This window comes from Ailuropoda melanoleuca, chromosome 14 (genome assembly GCF_002007445.2).
Source record: "Ailuropoda melanoleuca isolate Jingjing chromosome 14, ASM200744v2, whole genome shotgun sequence".
Taxonomy (NCBI): domain Eukaryota; kingdom Metazoa; phylum Chordata; class Mammalia; order Carnivora; family Ursidae; genus Ailuropoda; species Ailuropoda melanoleuca.
This window is the reverse complement of record NC_048231.1, coordinates 89,046,194-89,058,217: the sequence shown is the minus strand read 5'-3', so window position 1 is coordinate 89,058,217 and position 12,024 is coordinate 89,046,194. Positions and strand designations below refer to the sequence as shown.

Sequence of the window (12,024 nt, the reverse complement as noted above, 5' to 3'; positions counted from 1 at the left end):
AAGTAAATACAATTAAAACCCTCACTTTGTAAAATTATTTGTACCTTAAAATTCTGTTTTTGTGTGTGCTTGTCCTTTGTTTTTTCTTTAGATGCTTGATTTCCTCAAGAATATTATTTGTATTAATATTTGGGTCATAATTCTCAATACATTATTTTTGTGAACTGGTTTCATGTGGACAGAAGGCCTGTTCTTTTCCCGAGTCTTTCTCTCCATTGTGGCACTGGATTCATTTATCCGCAGAGTGTCCATTTTACCTGTCTAGAAACTGTTGTTATCATCAAAGGAACTCTCCACCCTCTAGTGTGGGGTATCAACCAGAGTATCGAACTTCAGCCCCTGGTGTGCAGGCTACAAAGGACAGCACAGCCACTTGCTTTTATCAGATTCTTTACATCCTGTATTGGATTTGGAAAACAGTCCCATGTGCCAGGATTCATGCAGGGGAGCTTCATGAAAATGGGAGCTTGTGTGTGTCCAGGTGGGGGTGGAGTGTGCAGGGAGCGGCGAGGAAGCCCGAGGGAAAAACGGCTACCCAGCAGTTGTAGTAGTATATGAAATCTACCGGCCTGATAGTACAGAAGGGTCCTGTTATCGGGGGGGGGGGGCTTTGAAACAGGCCCACGTAGAGGCAAACGCTAAAATTTGATGCTATGTCATTAGCGAGCTCTTCTTCCCTGCCTGCCTTCCCGCTAGCAAGGAAAAGAGGAGTTACACACATGGATAATAATGTGGCAAATGATCTTCCCCTCTTCCAACCAACCCCCAGTCATCGTGTCTTAAGATAGAGCAATGTAAATTAGAGTAATAGTTGTAGCCTGAGACGGCCGTTTGCTTTCGTTGTTACTTTACTGAATGCTTGTACTGTGTGAGGCGAGGGCTATCACAACCTCAGTTTGCAGAGCAACGGAGAGCTGGGGAGGTACGGGGAACTTGCTCAAAATCCTAAAGCCCTAAGTGAGAGAGCGGGACAGGATTTGGATCCAGGAACTTCACTGCTAAGCCTGTCACTTTGACCGCTACATTATATGGCCTGATGATCCGATTACAAGAGATCTTTACTAAACTTGCCTCCTAGGCTTTTATTCTCACTTGAAGGGGACAAGGCCTCCTGGGAGGCCAGCCTCTTTCTAGCGATGGCCCCCAAGGATACCCAGTGCAGTCATGAGATTTCCAAGGCAGCCACCACCTACTGCCTCACTGGCCTCCGCCCTGAGACCCTCGGCGACCACTGGCTGAGCAGCCAGAGTGGAGAGCCCGCGTATGCATGTCCTCCCGGGTCTGTTCCAGGAGGCCAGAAGCTAGAGAGGGCAGCAGGAAGAAGGGTGGCTGGAGGCTTGGATGCCTTTCCTTTCCTGCAGGCTCTGTAGGGTGTAGACTTGGGTGATGGTGGAGGTTGGAATTAATTCACAGCAACCTACAGAAGCCGCGCCTTCCTGGGCACACGTCTACCTTGTATTTCTTTCAGGCAATCCCTGAGATCTCGACCCTGGCCTGGTATACCACCCTGGTTCCCTTGCTCGTGGTGCTGGGCATCACGGCCATCAAAGACCTGGTGGACGACGTGGTAAGGACTGCTCATGCAACTTTCTCCTTGCTGCAGTGTGTCAGTACCTTCCATTCTGAGATGATTAAGATAAACTTTCTCCTTCTCTCTTCCAAAGGCTCGTCATAAAATGGATAATGAAATCAATAACAGGACGTGTGAAGTCATTAAGGATGGCAGGTACAGTTTCTTCCTTAATTTGTTCCTTAGTTATAGGGATAGAGTGGATAACTGTGTCTAGAAACATACTTGGAGACAACCCTTCCAAACTTACAAGGCTGTCAGCACAGTGGCCTTTTCATTGTAAGGGTCTCTGTTATTTTAGTAAGACTTGGTCCCCTGCTCATGACCCGGAGGCTAGAGCCAAGTTGGATTATGGGTGGTTGCTCTTTGGGCCCTATGGTATCAGCACTGTTAAGTTTATTTTTTTAAAGTTTTTATTTATTATTTATTTGAGAAAGAGAGAGAATGAGCAGGGGGAGGGGCGGGGAAGGGGCAGAGGGAGGAGCAGACTCCCCGTTGAGCAGGGAGCCCCACGCGGGGCTCAATCCCAGGACCTTGGGATCATGACCTGACCTGAAGGCAGACGCTTCACCGACTGAGCCACCAGGCGCCCCAGCACTGTTGTGCTTATATGGCTCTTTCAGCCTGGAGCTCCCATCTTTGCTGTTCCCAAACTTGTGTGTTTAAGATTCCGCCCAAACATCTTGACATCTTCCCTGATTCTCCAGCTCAAGTGATTTTTTTCCCTTCACTGTGCTTTAAGAGCATTTTGCTTTCCTCTTATTATGGCCTGACTTGTGTTAGAATTATTGGTGTAGGTGTCTCATCTTCTGTCCTGAACTGTAAGTTTCTTAAGGAGATTGTCCTGATGGTATTTGGTTGGTTTGTTTCTTTTCTTTTTTCTTTTTTCTTTTTTTTTTTTTTTTGTGTCCATCAGAGCCTCCAACACACCAAAAGTGCTCCATAAAAGTTAAATAAACATTGTCAACTGTGGCCAGCGTGCCAACTCACGGACCAGTAATGAGTTGTTTTTTGAGCAAGCGCCTGGAGGTAGAATCACAAAGGCAGGTGCTAAAAATAGTGACTAAGAAAATGCTAGATCAGTGTGATGTACACCTGAAACTGTCAGATGTTATATATCCGTTATATTTCACTGAAAAAGAAAGAAAGAAATAGTGCGAAGGCCCATTTCAAAGACTTTTATGTGTCGACCCTGAGAAAAATAAGGTGATTTATAGGCACAGTTCCACTGTGTCTAATTTGCATATAAACTATGTCAGTCTGTTTGGATGGCTTTTTCTCCTTGCCAAATAAATGGATTCTGTTCTGAAGGTTGCCTTTCAAATCACTTAAGAGTCACTGTCGTGGAGAGTGGTAAGATTCACAGCCAGCCCGCACTACCCTGGCAACAGCCCAGAGCCTGGGTAACCCCACTGGTAAAGAGTAGCTCCAAGTGGCCTTGGATTTGGGGGTCTGGGTGCATATCTGTGGCCCCAGCTCCCCCTGCAGTAGGGTCAAGCCCATGTGGGGACTCGGGCCTTGTGGGGAGGGCAGTGGGACCTCCCAAGGGGAAACCAGATGTCACAGTGGAAGGGTCCAACAGAATTGCCTCTAATACCCCCAAAGAGCTGTGGCAAGAAGGTTCTTAACTTGTTCATTTATAATTTGACACTCATATGCAAATTGTAATTTACAGTTTCACAGATACTGATGTGTAAACTACCATTTCATTTATTGAAAGATGAGCCAAGTTTTTTGTTTAATCCTAAAATGAAGAATTGTGTATTAAATTCTAATAAAATTGGTGAAACTGGTGTATAGGCATAGTTAAAATGTATTTTAAATTGAAAAAAAACAAAAAAAATGTATTTTCAACTCCAGGTCTCTCTTATCTATGAATTAATGGGAGGACACACATGGTAATTGGATTTCTGCCTCCAAAAAAATTATGTTTATTAGTCGTGATAGATTCACTATATCTATTAGGGATATCTTTTCTATATCTGAAAATCTTTAAAACTAGACCACTGTGTTTTAAAACTTTTTAAGATGTTCATTTGTTAGACATTTAAATGGGTGTTTCCTATGAAATTTGAGACAGAGAATAGTCCTCTTCTTATTTAATTTTGCATTTTATCAATGTCCTTATTAGACTTAGGAAAGTGTGACACACTCCTCAGAAAGGTAACTTAACACAATAGGGAGGAGACACGCTCTAAAGTTCCAGCAGGATTCCAGGTGGCTGGTGTGGGAGCCAGAATGCACTCCGGCCACGGGACCACCTGGGACCTGCATCGTGAGCAGGTGGTGGTTAACCCAGAGGAGAGATAGGAGCAGAGGACATGAGCAAAGACAAAGGAGGTGCCAGGTATCTCTCCTTGCTGCACCTTTAAGAAGCCCCCTCGAGCCTTCATTACGTGACATAGGAAAGAACGCGTCTCCACTGCTTCCTTGAGAGGAGACTGTGATTCCCATGACCTCTTAATGCGGTTTCATCATTCAGTGGCTGAACTTTTAGGAAACCTCTTCTCTGTGCTATTCACGTTTTCCCCAGAATCGTTAGCTTCTAGAAAGAATAATTCCGAATCTTTTGCCAGTGCCTTTTAAAAAGCCAATAAACTATCATTATTTTTAATATTTAGATTCAAAGTTGCCAAGTGGAAAGAGATTCAAGTTGGAGATGTCATTCGTCTGAAAAAAAATGATTTTATTCCAGTAAGTGAAGCAGCCCCGCATCCCACATCTCTTACCCTGCCAGCGGCTCTGGCGCTCAGTTTTGCCTTGGGGACCTCTGTGTGATGGGTGTGTTTTGTTTTGAACAGGCTGACATCCTGCTGCTGTCCAGCTCTGAGCCCAACAGCCTCTGCTATGTCGAAACAGCTGAGCTGGACGGGTAAGCGGGTCTTCGCTGGGCCTGTAAGGCTGACCTTGGAGGGCACACGCATTCCACTGAAAATTGCATCAGGAAAAAGAGCCCGAGATCTGGCCCCGCCTCCAGCACTTGCTAGCTGTCCAACCATATCCCTAGCAGACCAACCTCTCTTTTATCCAGTTCCATCTGTAAAGTGGGGCTCTCCAACTTGCCCCCCCCCCTTTGAGGGAAGGTAAAAGGATTGATGCCTGAGCCCTTTATAAACCACTGGGCAGTGTCCAGACACATACAAATGACTAGCAATGTAATCTATTCCAGAAAAAACCCAGATTTTTATGGTATGTGTCAGTAGGCAATTTTGAATTTTCCCGTTGTTGGCTCTGGTTACAACCCTGCCACCTGAAAGAGAAGCATGTTCTGCTCTTGACCAGTTTTGAATGCATTGATTGAGTGTCTCCGACGCTGTATTGGCGTTAGGTGTTCGTTCATTTAATCTTCTCAGCAGCCCTATGAGACAAGTATGGGTATGGGTGTCCCCTCGACATTACCCACGCGGCAAGCGAGGCACCAGGAGGTGAGGTAGCCCACCCGGGGTCACACAGTGAGCGGCAGGGCTGGGGCGCTGCTCCCCTGTGCTGGCTGTCCGGGCTAGTGTCTGCTTTTCCCCCTCGGATGTGAACGCCTTACCTCATGCCCTAGAAATGCAGAACTTCTGTGGAGAGCTGAAGTCATCTCCGTGCAGCCAGGTCTGCCCTTGCTCCGTCGATGAGTCCATTGGTCAATCTTACCTATAAAACAGCCGTTATTCCCATGAGTGAGAGCCTCTAAAGCCTTCCCAAGGTAGCAAATCTTCACACACCCTCTCAGAACAAACAGAACGGGAAGGTTGGAGGCCACAGGTCAGCGTCTGAGTATAGGGGAACCACAGAGTCAGCGTTCATGGAGCCCACAAAAAGATGTCCATCCCGTAAGGGCAGCACTGCCGTCCGGCACCCAAATGCCCAGCCTCCCTTTTTCCAGAGCATGTGCCGTCCTTGCTTTGTGGGTGGGAAATGCCCAATATTGGAGGGTAAGGCTCCCACCTCCTTTCCTGGGTAGAATTATCTTTCAAAGATATGGGATCCAGTTATTCTGGAAAATAATAGGTTGACAAAGTCTAAACACTTCTGTAACAAATACTGTCTTGTAGATTCATCTTGGTACAATTAAATATTAGGAGTTAAGTTTTTTTTTTTTTTTTAAAGATTTTGTTTATTTTAGAGGGCGTGCGCGTGCGTGAGCCAGGGAGGGGGAAGGGTCAGAGGACAGAGGGAATCTCAAATAGACTCTGCACTGAGCCCGGAGCCCAGTGCAGGGCTCGATCCCACCACCCCGAGATCACGACCTGAGCTGGGATCGAGAGTCTGACGCTCAGCTCCCTGAACCACCCAGGCTCCCCTCGGAGCTAAGTTTTTAAATAGCAGTCTGATAATCTAGGCTGGTGGCAAAGCTAAGTTATAAGAAGGAGGACAGGAAGCTTGTAGATGCCTCTGTCCCAACCACTGGCCCACAAAAACAGACCGCGAAGGGGACCAACATTTCCCAAGTCAGAAATGTTTCTGTAGTTCAGGAAATAACCTCACTAAGCCCGAAGTTGCAAGGCAAACGGAGTTTGAAAATCGGAAAAGCTAACGCTCTAGCTTTTGCTTCCAGATACACCTAATGTTACTTCATACAATTTTTTTTCTTATATTCCTTTTCAAGCTCCAAATTTTAGTCATCAAATTCTTTTTTTTGCCCTCTCCCTTTAGAGAAACCAATCTAAAGTTCAAGATGGCACTTGAAATCACACACCAATATCTCCAAAGAGAAAATTCACTGACAACGTTCGACGGTTTGTGCAAACATGTCTTAGTTTTAAATTTTAGTTGTTCAACTCAGTCCCAATTAATTAAAACCAGAAAATCTTTCGTATGTGAGTACTTATGTGAATCATATTTTTCTAAAGGTTTTATTGAATGTGAAGAACCCAATAATCGACTAGATAAGTTTACAGGAACTCTGTTTTGGAGAAACACAAGTTTTCCTCTGGATGCAGATAAAGTTCTGTTACGTGGCTGTGTAATCAGGAACACGGATTTCTGCCATGGATTGGTCATTTTTGCAGGTAATTCCAGAGTTTCTTGGGAAATTGATCTGCTGTGTGCCTTTAAAATTTAAAGGAGGGGATTGCTCTTCTGTTCATTCTCTGTCGAAGCCAAAGGAAGAGTAATTTTATTGACATGACCGCGAATTGATTTTCCCAACTCTTGACCATATTGAATTTTCCACTTTTAGGTGCTGACACTAAAATAATGAAGAATAGTGGGAAAACCAGATTTAAAAGAACTAAAATTGATTACTTGATGAACTACATGGTTTATACGGTACTTATTTTCTATTTCAGTAGATGAGAGGCTAGACCGCTGTCTTTTGCTGTAATTTTGTTCTATGCTTTTCTTATGCTTAGAAATCTTTCCTCTGAAGCCAAGTAGAAGAACACACGAGGTGTTCCAAGGCTGGATGGGAAAGAGAGGACTCTTACTTTTTCTCAGAAATGCCATACCTCTAATAGGAGAATCCTTTTGGGAATGAGAATTGCAGTTGTAGGAGCCTCTGAGTGCTTGAGTATTTTGTTAACTGGAGTGACCATTGGAAAACCAGGCAGCCCAAGATAAATTCAGGGGACTGCGTACTCCTACAGTCAACGTAGGGTTGATTTTACTGCTGTTAGTTTCCCCAAGGGGTAGTTTTCTTCAAAGCAACCTTTTCCCCTGACATATACTGTACAAGTCTACATAAAAGGCAAGGCTAAATAGAAGGTGTGTTGAGGGGTCCTCAAGACCACCCCCCGGTTTGGTGATTCACGAGAAGGACCCATAGACTAGAGCATCTGTTTGCCCCCACAGCTTTGACTTACTGTAACTTACTACAAAGCAAGATCAACAAAGGCAAAAGACCCATGAGGCAGAGCCTAGAGGAAGCCAGGTGCCAGTTTCCAAGAGTCCTCTCCCAGTAGGGTCACATGGCAAGTCACAATTCCCTGAGCAACAATTTGTGACAGCCCATGTGAAATGTTGTCTATACCAAGGAAGCTCATTGGAGACTCCATGTCTGGGGTTTTATTGGGATCTGGTCACACAGACACCATCTACCAGGCACGTACCAAAATTCCAGATTCCTTGAAGGAATGTCGGTGGTCGGCATATACCATATTGTTTTACACAAACAGAGCCATTCTTATCAGGGAATAAGGAAGAAGGAAACCCCTCCAAAATCTACGTTCCCGGATGCCAGCCAAAGGCCACCCTTGCAAGCAGGTCTTTTAAGGATAGCATCTCAGGCCTGGCCTCAAATATTAGGCAGTCCTCTAATTTCCCAATGAGAATTCATTTTTTCCCCAAGTGTATTTAGTTTAATTTAAATACATGAACTTTTAGGGATTTCTGAAACTTAGAATACTTTACATATACATATTTAAAGTCGTGTAAAAATAGAAATAGAAGAAATAATTCTTTTTTCTCCGGTCCCACATTTCATGAAAACTTTATTTGAACTTTTCACATGTATTTTCCATGTCATTGTCCTGGTTACGGCCAAAGGACTCACAACGAGTTCGTCTCTTCTACTGAGCCACGTGGTTTTGAAATCTAGCACTTCTGGAATCTGTGTCCAGAAATTTAAATCTGCCCTTGGAAATTGTATTCCTACCCACAAATACCCAAATACCCGGAGGACACTGGACTTTTGTGTTCATCCCCTAAATGTGTCCTCATAATTTCCCTAACGGGATATACTGACTGTGCCATTTCTTAAGTGATCTTAAAATTAAACTTTCAGGAATAATTACCCAAATCTGGGTAAAATTCCCTTAACTTCCCTTATAAAAACTTATTTCCATCAAATATTTTCTAGAAACGTTCCCAAGTCAGCATTGTTTGAAATTATTTCATGTAAAGGTAACTTCTCCAAACAGTATGATACTATTCAAACTAAAAGTCATGGATCGAATGCCCTGTAATAGAAGGATATTTAAGGATTTGAATATAAGACACCACTTCCTCTTTCGGACTAGAGTTTTGGGAATAAAACTGTGCCTATCTGTGTTATGTAGGATAGATCAGTCCATCATAGAACTTAGGTAGGCTTTCAAAGCATCCTGATGGTGCTGTTTTTCCTTTAAGTGTGGTGTTTTTACAGACTGTTAAATTATCATTAACATGCAAAGTATTGAGTAAGATTAATTAGCATCTCTGACATTCTGGGAGCTGGCAATCCGTCTTCCAAGTACACTTCAATGTTTCATGTCTTGTAGATCTTTGTTGTTCTCATCCTGGTTTCTGCGGGTCTTGCCATTGGCCATGCTTACTGGGAAGCTCAAGTCGGCAATTACTCTTGGTACCTCTATGATGGAGAAGACTATACGCCCTCCTACCGTGGATTCCTAAATTTCTGGGGCTACATCATTATTCTAAATACCATGGTGCCCATCTCTCTCTATGTCAGGTAAGGCTGTCCTCTCTTTGGCTTTCTGCTTTAAGGGAAGAATGTAGTACATTTTCCCAATGTGGCATCTTTATTTCTATCAGTCATTGTTGGCCTTTGAAGCCATAAGGGGCAAGTAAGAAAATAGCGTTCATTTCAGGATTGGGGGTAATAGAGGGAAAGGAAATTAACACTGGAGAGTCCACTCTGTGCCAGGCACAGCGCCTTGTATCTTGACCACTTTGCAGATGAGACTACCAGAGTTCAGAAGTCACTCACTTGGTAGGATTCCTTCTCAGTGGACTTCAGAGCCCAAACTTTAGAAAGGGCCTTGGGAGAAGGTGGAGATTTTGAATGTCATGGGAAAACTTGGTTGTTTTTCAGGAGCCTTCTTAATTCCTTAGCTTGGTCTTCCTTATTACCTCCTGACACATCTGTCGCTTGTAAAATGCTTCCTGGCCACTGCTTTCCAATGGAAATGCCCCTCTCCCTGCCCTCAGCCTCTCAGAATGTTCTGTTTCTCACGTCAATCTCAACCACGATAGAGGAGTCAGGGTCCTATCTCTGACAAGTGGTGATCGCCTTGCTTGGTGAGATTCCTTCCTTGTTCACTCTTTTCCTTCTTTAATATCAAAGTTTGCTGTCATTTATCAGTTGGATTTTAGACTACTGGAAGGGGCGTTGTGTCTTAGAATATACTCAGCAGCCAGAGTCTCCTCTGAGTTCCAATTAAGCAACAGTCCAGAGACCTACAGGGTGACATGCACTTCTGTAATCAGAAGCACTTGTTTTATTTTAATTGTATCATATGTGCATTTGTTTTATTTGTAATGTTATTACATGCAGTTACTGCTGTTCTTTCACCATGAAGTAGAGCCCTGGGGAGCCATGTGTTCGTAGTCATTAAGAAAAAAACAACAAAAAAAACTGAGATGAGTTTTACCTTTGTTGAGGGAGCTATTAAACAGATTATTTTGTGTAAAACTGTATTTTATAAAATAAGCTGTGTGTTTTCGGTTTTAAAAAGTCATGTGATTATTATGATTTCCTTATTTCTCTTGGAAATGAAGGTCCTTCTAGAGCATAAGTTGGATCAGGTCATTCTGCTTTGTTTTCTACCCTACGGTAGCTTTCCATTTGCTTCAGGATAAACTCACTATTGAGGCCACACTGTGACCCACAAGGCCCGGCGTGGTCTGGTGCTCTCCCACACCGCCCCCTCATCACCTCCTGTACCTCCTCCCCCTCCTTAGGCTTCCTCAACTCCAGGCCCTCAGTGTGGTGCCAGTACCTGCCACAGGGCCTTTGCACCTGCTCTGGTTGTTGCCTGGAATGTTCTTCCCTCTTGTCTACGTGGTGGCTCTTTCAATTCCTTCAGGCCTCTGTTTGAACATCACCTTGTCACGCTGGCCTTGCCTGACACACTCCATCTTAAATGTCACTTCGTTCCCTGTTGGTCTCCATCTTCCCTTACCCTGCTTTGATGTTCTGCAGGGGATTTTCACCGCATGATACATTTACAGGTTTATGTGTTTGTCCCCGTTAGAAGGTCTCCTCGAGGGCAGGGATTTTGTCTGTGGTGTTTGCGGATGTGGCCCCCTGTCCCTAGAATGGTATCTGTACATTGTAGGCACTCAGGAAATATTTGTAGGGTGACAGAAGAGGTTCTTTTCCCATCTCTTTATTATAAGGACGTCTTTTGCCACTTAACATTGGCGGAAAATGTAAACAGCTTCCTTATAACTGGGATATCTTTAATCCCTTAAGAGTTTTAAAATTGAGATGATTCTTTTAGAATATCTTATTTGGGACATTCTTTAATCCTATAAGAATTTAGAAAAAAACCAAACAAACTATGCTTTTTCACAGTGTCAAATCACAGTGTAAGAGTTACTTGCCAAAAGTGCTAGGGCCTAGTTGCGAGCATACAGGGTCTATAACCTAGTGGACCCTCTCCTCCAACTGGGGGCAAAGGTGAACGCGGCTGCTCCAGTTGTCCCCAGGTGCCATGGGAGTGAGCGAAGAGAGAGTAGGGATTGCCACATCGTCACCATGTCCCTAGTCCCACGGGGCTGTGTGCTGAGCAGGGGGTGCTGTGGCCAGACATACTCGGGCTGAGTGGGAAGTCACACCGAACAAGGCGTGTTGACCCTGAAGCTGGAGAAAGCTGTGTCTGGTCAGGAGAGCCGGGGGGATGGGCACATGGACCCCGCATGGCTTGGCCTTTTGTGGACGAGCAGCTCATTCCTGTGCACGCAAGTGAGATCAAGCCCACCACCTGCCTCTCGGATCCGAGGGCTCCATCCACGGTAACGGTTCGCCTTGTCTCCCTAGCGTGGAAGTGATCCGTCTTGGGCAGAGTTACTTCATAAACTGGGACCTGCAGATGTACTACCCTGAGAAGGACACGCCCGCGAAGGCAAGAACCACCACGCTCAACGAGCAGCTCGGCCAGATCCATTACGTTTTCTCTGACAAGACGGGGACACTCACACAGAACATCATGACCTTTAAGAAGTGCTGCATCAACGGGCAAATATATGGTGAGTGGAAGCCATTACCCGGTCCCCGGGCCTGTGTGACCAGGGCCTGCCTTCCTGGAATTGTTGGTGCCATCGCTGTGCCCAGCCCTGGTGGCCATTCTGGGCTGAGTTCTGAGGTGGCTTCCCTGGTGGCCTTGGGAACACCAATGTGGGAGAGAGAGGTCAGCGGTCAGAAATAGGCACACATTCCTCAAAAGAGTAAACATGAAGTGACTGTGTGATCCAACAATCGCACTTCTTGGCGTAAACCCAAAAGAACCAAACACAGGGAGTGGGAGAGAGATTTGTGCAAGTATGTTCATGCCAGTGTTACAGTAGCTAAAGTGTGCAAGCAACGCAGGTGTCCAGCAGTGGGTCTGTGGATAAAATGTGGTCTACACATACACCGGAGTGTTACTCGGTCTTGAAAAGGAAACGTTCCGGCACATGCTACAGCGAGGATGAACCTGGAGGACACTGTGCTCAGTGAAATAAGCCAGTCACAGCAGGACACATAGTCGGAGGCCCTAGAGCAGTCAGCTTTACACAGACAGGAAGTGGAGTGGGCGGTTGCCAGG

General features: G+C 45.0%; 1 protein-coding gene across 1 annotated transcript in view; it reads left to right on the top strand.

The window, feature by feature from the left end:
- Positions 1 to 12,024, top strand: part of ATP8B1 (ATPase phospholipid transporting 8B1) — a 124,427-nt gene that overhangs the window by 80,912 nt on the left and 31,491 nt on the right. The window contains exons 5-13 of the mRNA XM_002920263.4: positions 1,469 to 1,567; positions 1,665 to 1,726; positions 4,192 to 4,264; positions 4,372 to 4,442; positions 6,212 to 6,294; positions 6,409 to 6,567; positions 6,738 to 6,826; positions 8,755 to 8,945; positions 11,259 to 11,467. Of these exons, the coding sequence (XP_002920309.2) occupies positions 1,469 to 1,567; positions 1,665 to 1,726; positions 4,192 to 4,264; positions 4,372 to 4,442; positions 6,212 to 6,294; positions 6,409 to 6,567; positions 6,738 to 6,826; positions 8,755 to 8,945; positions 11,259 to 11,467 (1,036 nt within the window). The remainder of the gene's footprint in view (positions 1 to 1,468; positions 1,568 to 1,664; positions 1,727 to 4,191; positions 4,265 to 4,371; positions 4,443 to 6,211; positions 6,295 to 6,408; positions 6,568 to 6,737; positions 6,827 to 8,754; positions 8,946 to 11,258; positions 11,468 to 12,024) is intronic.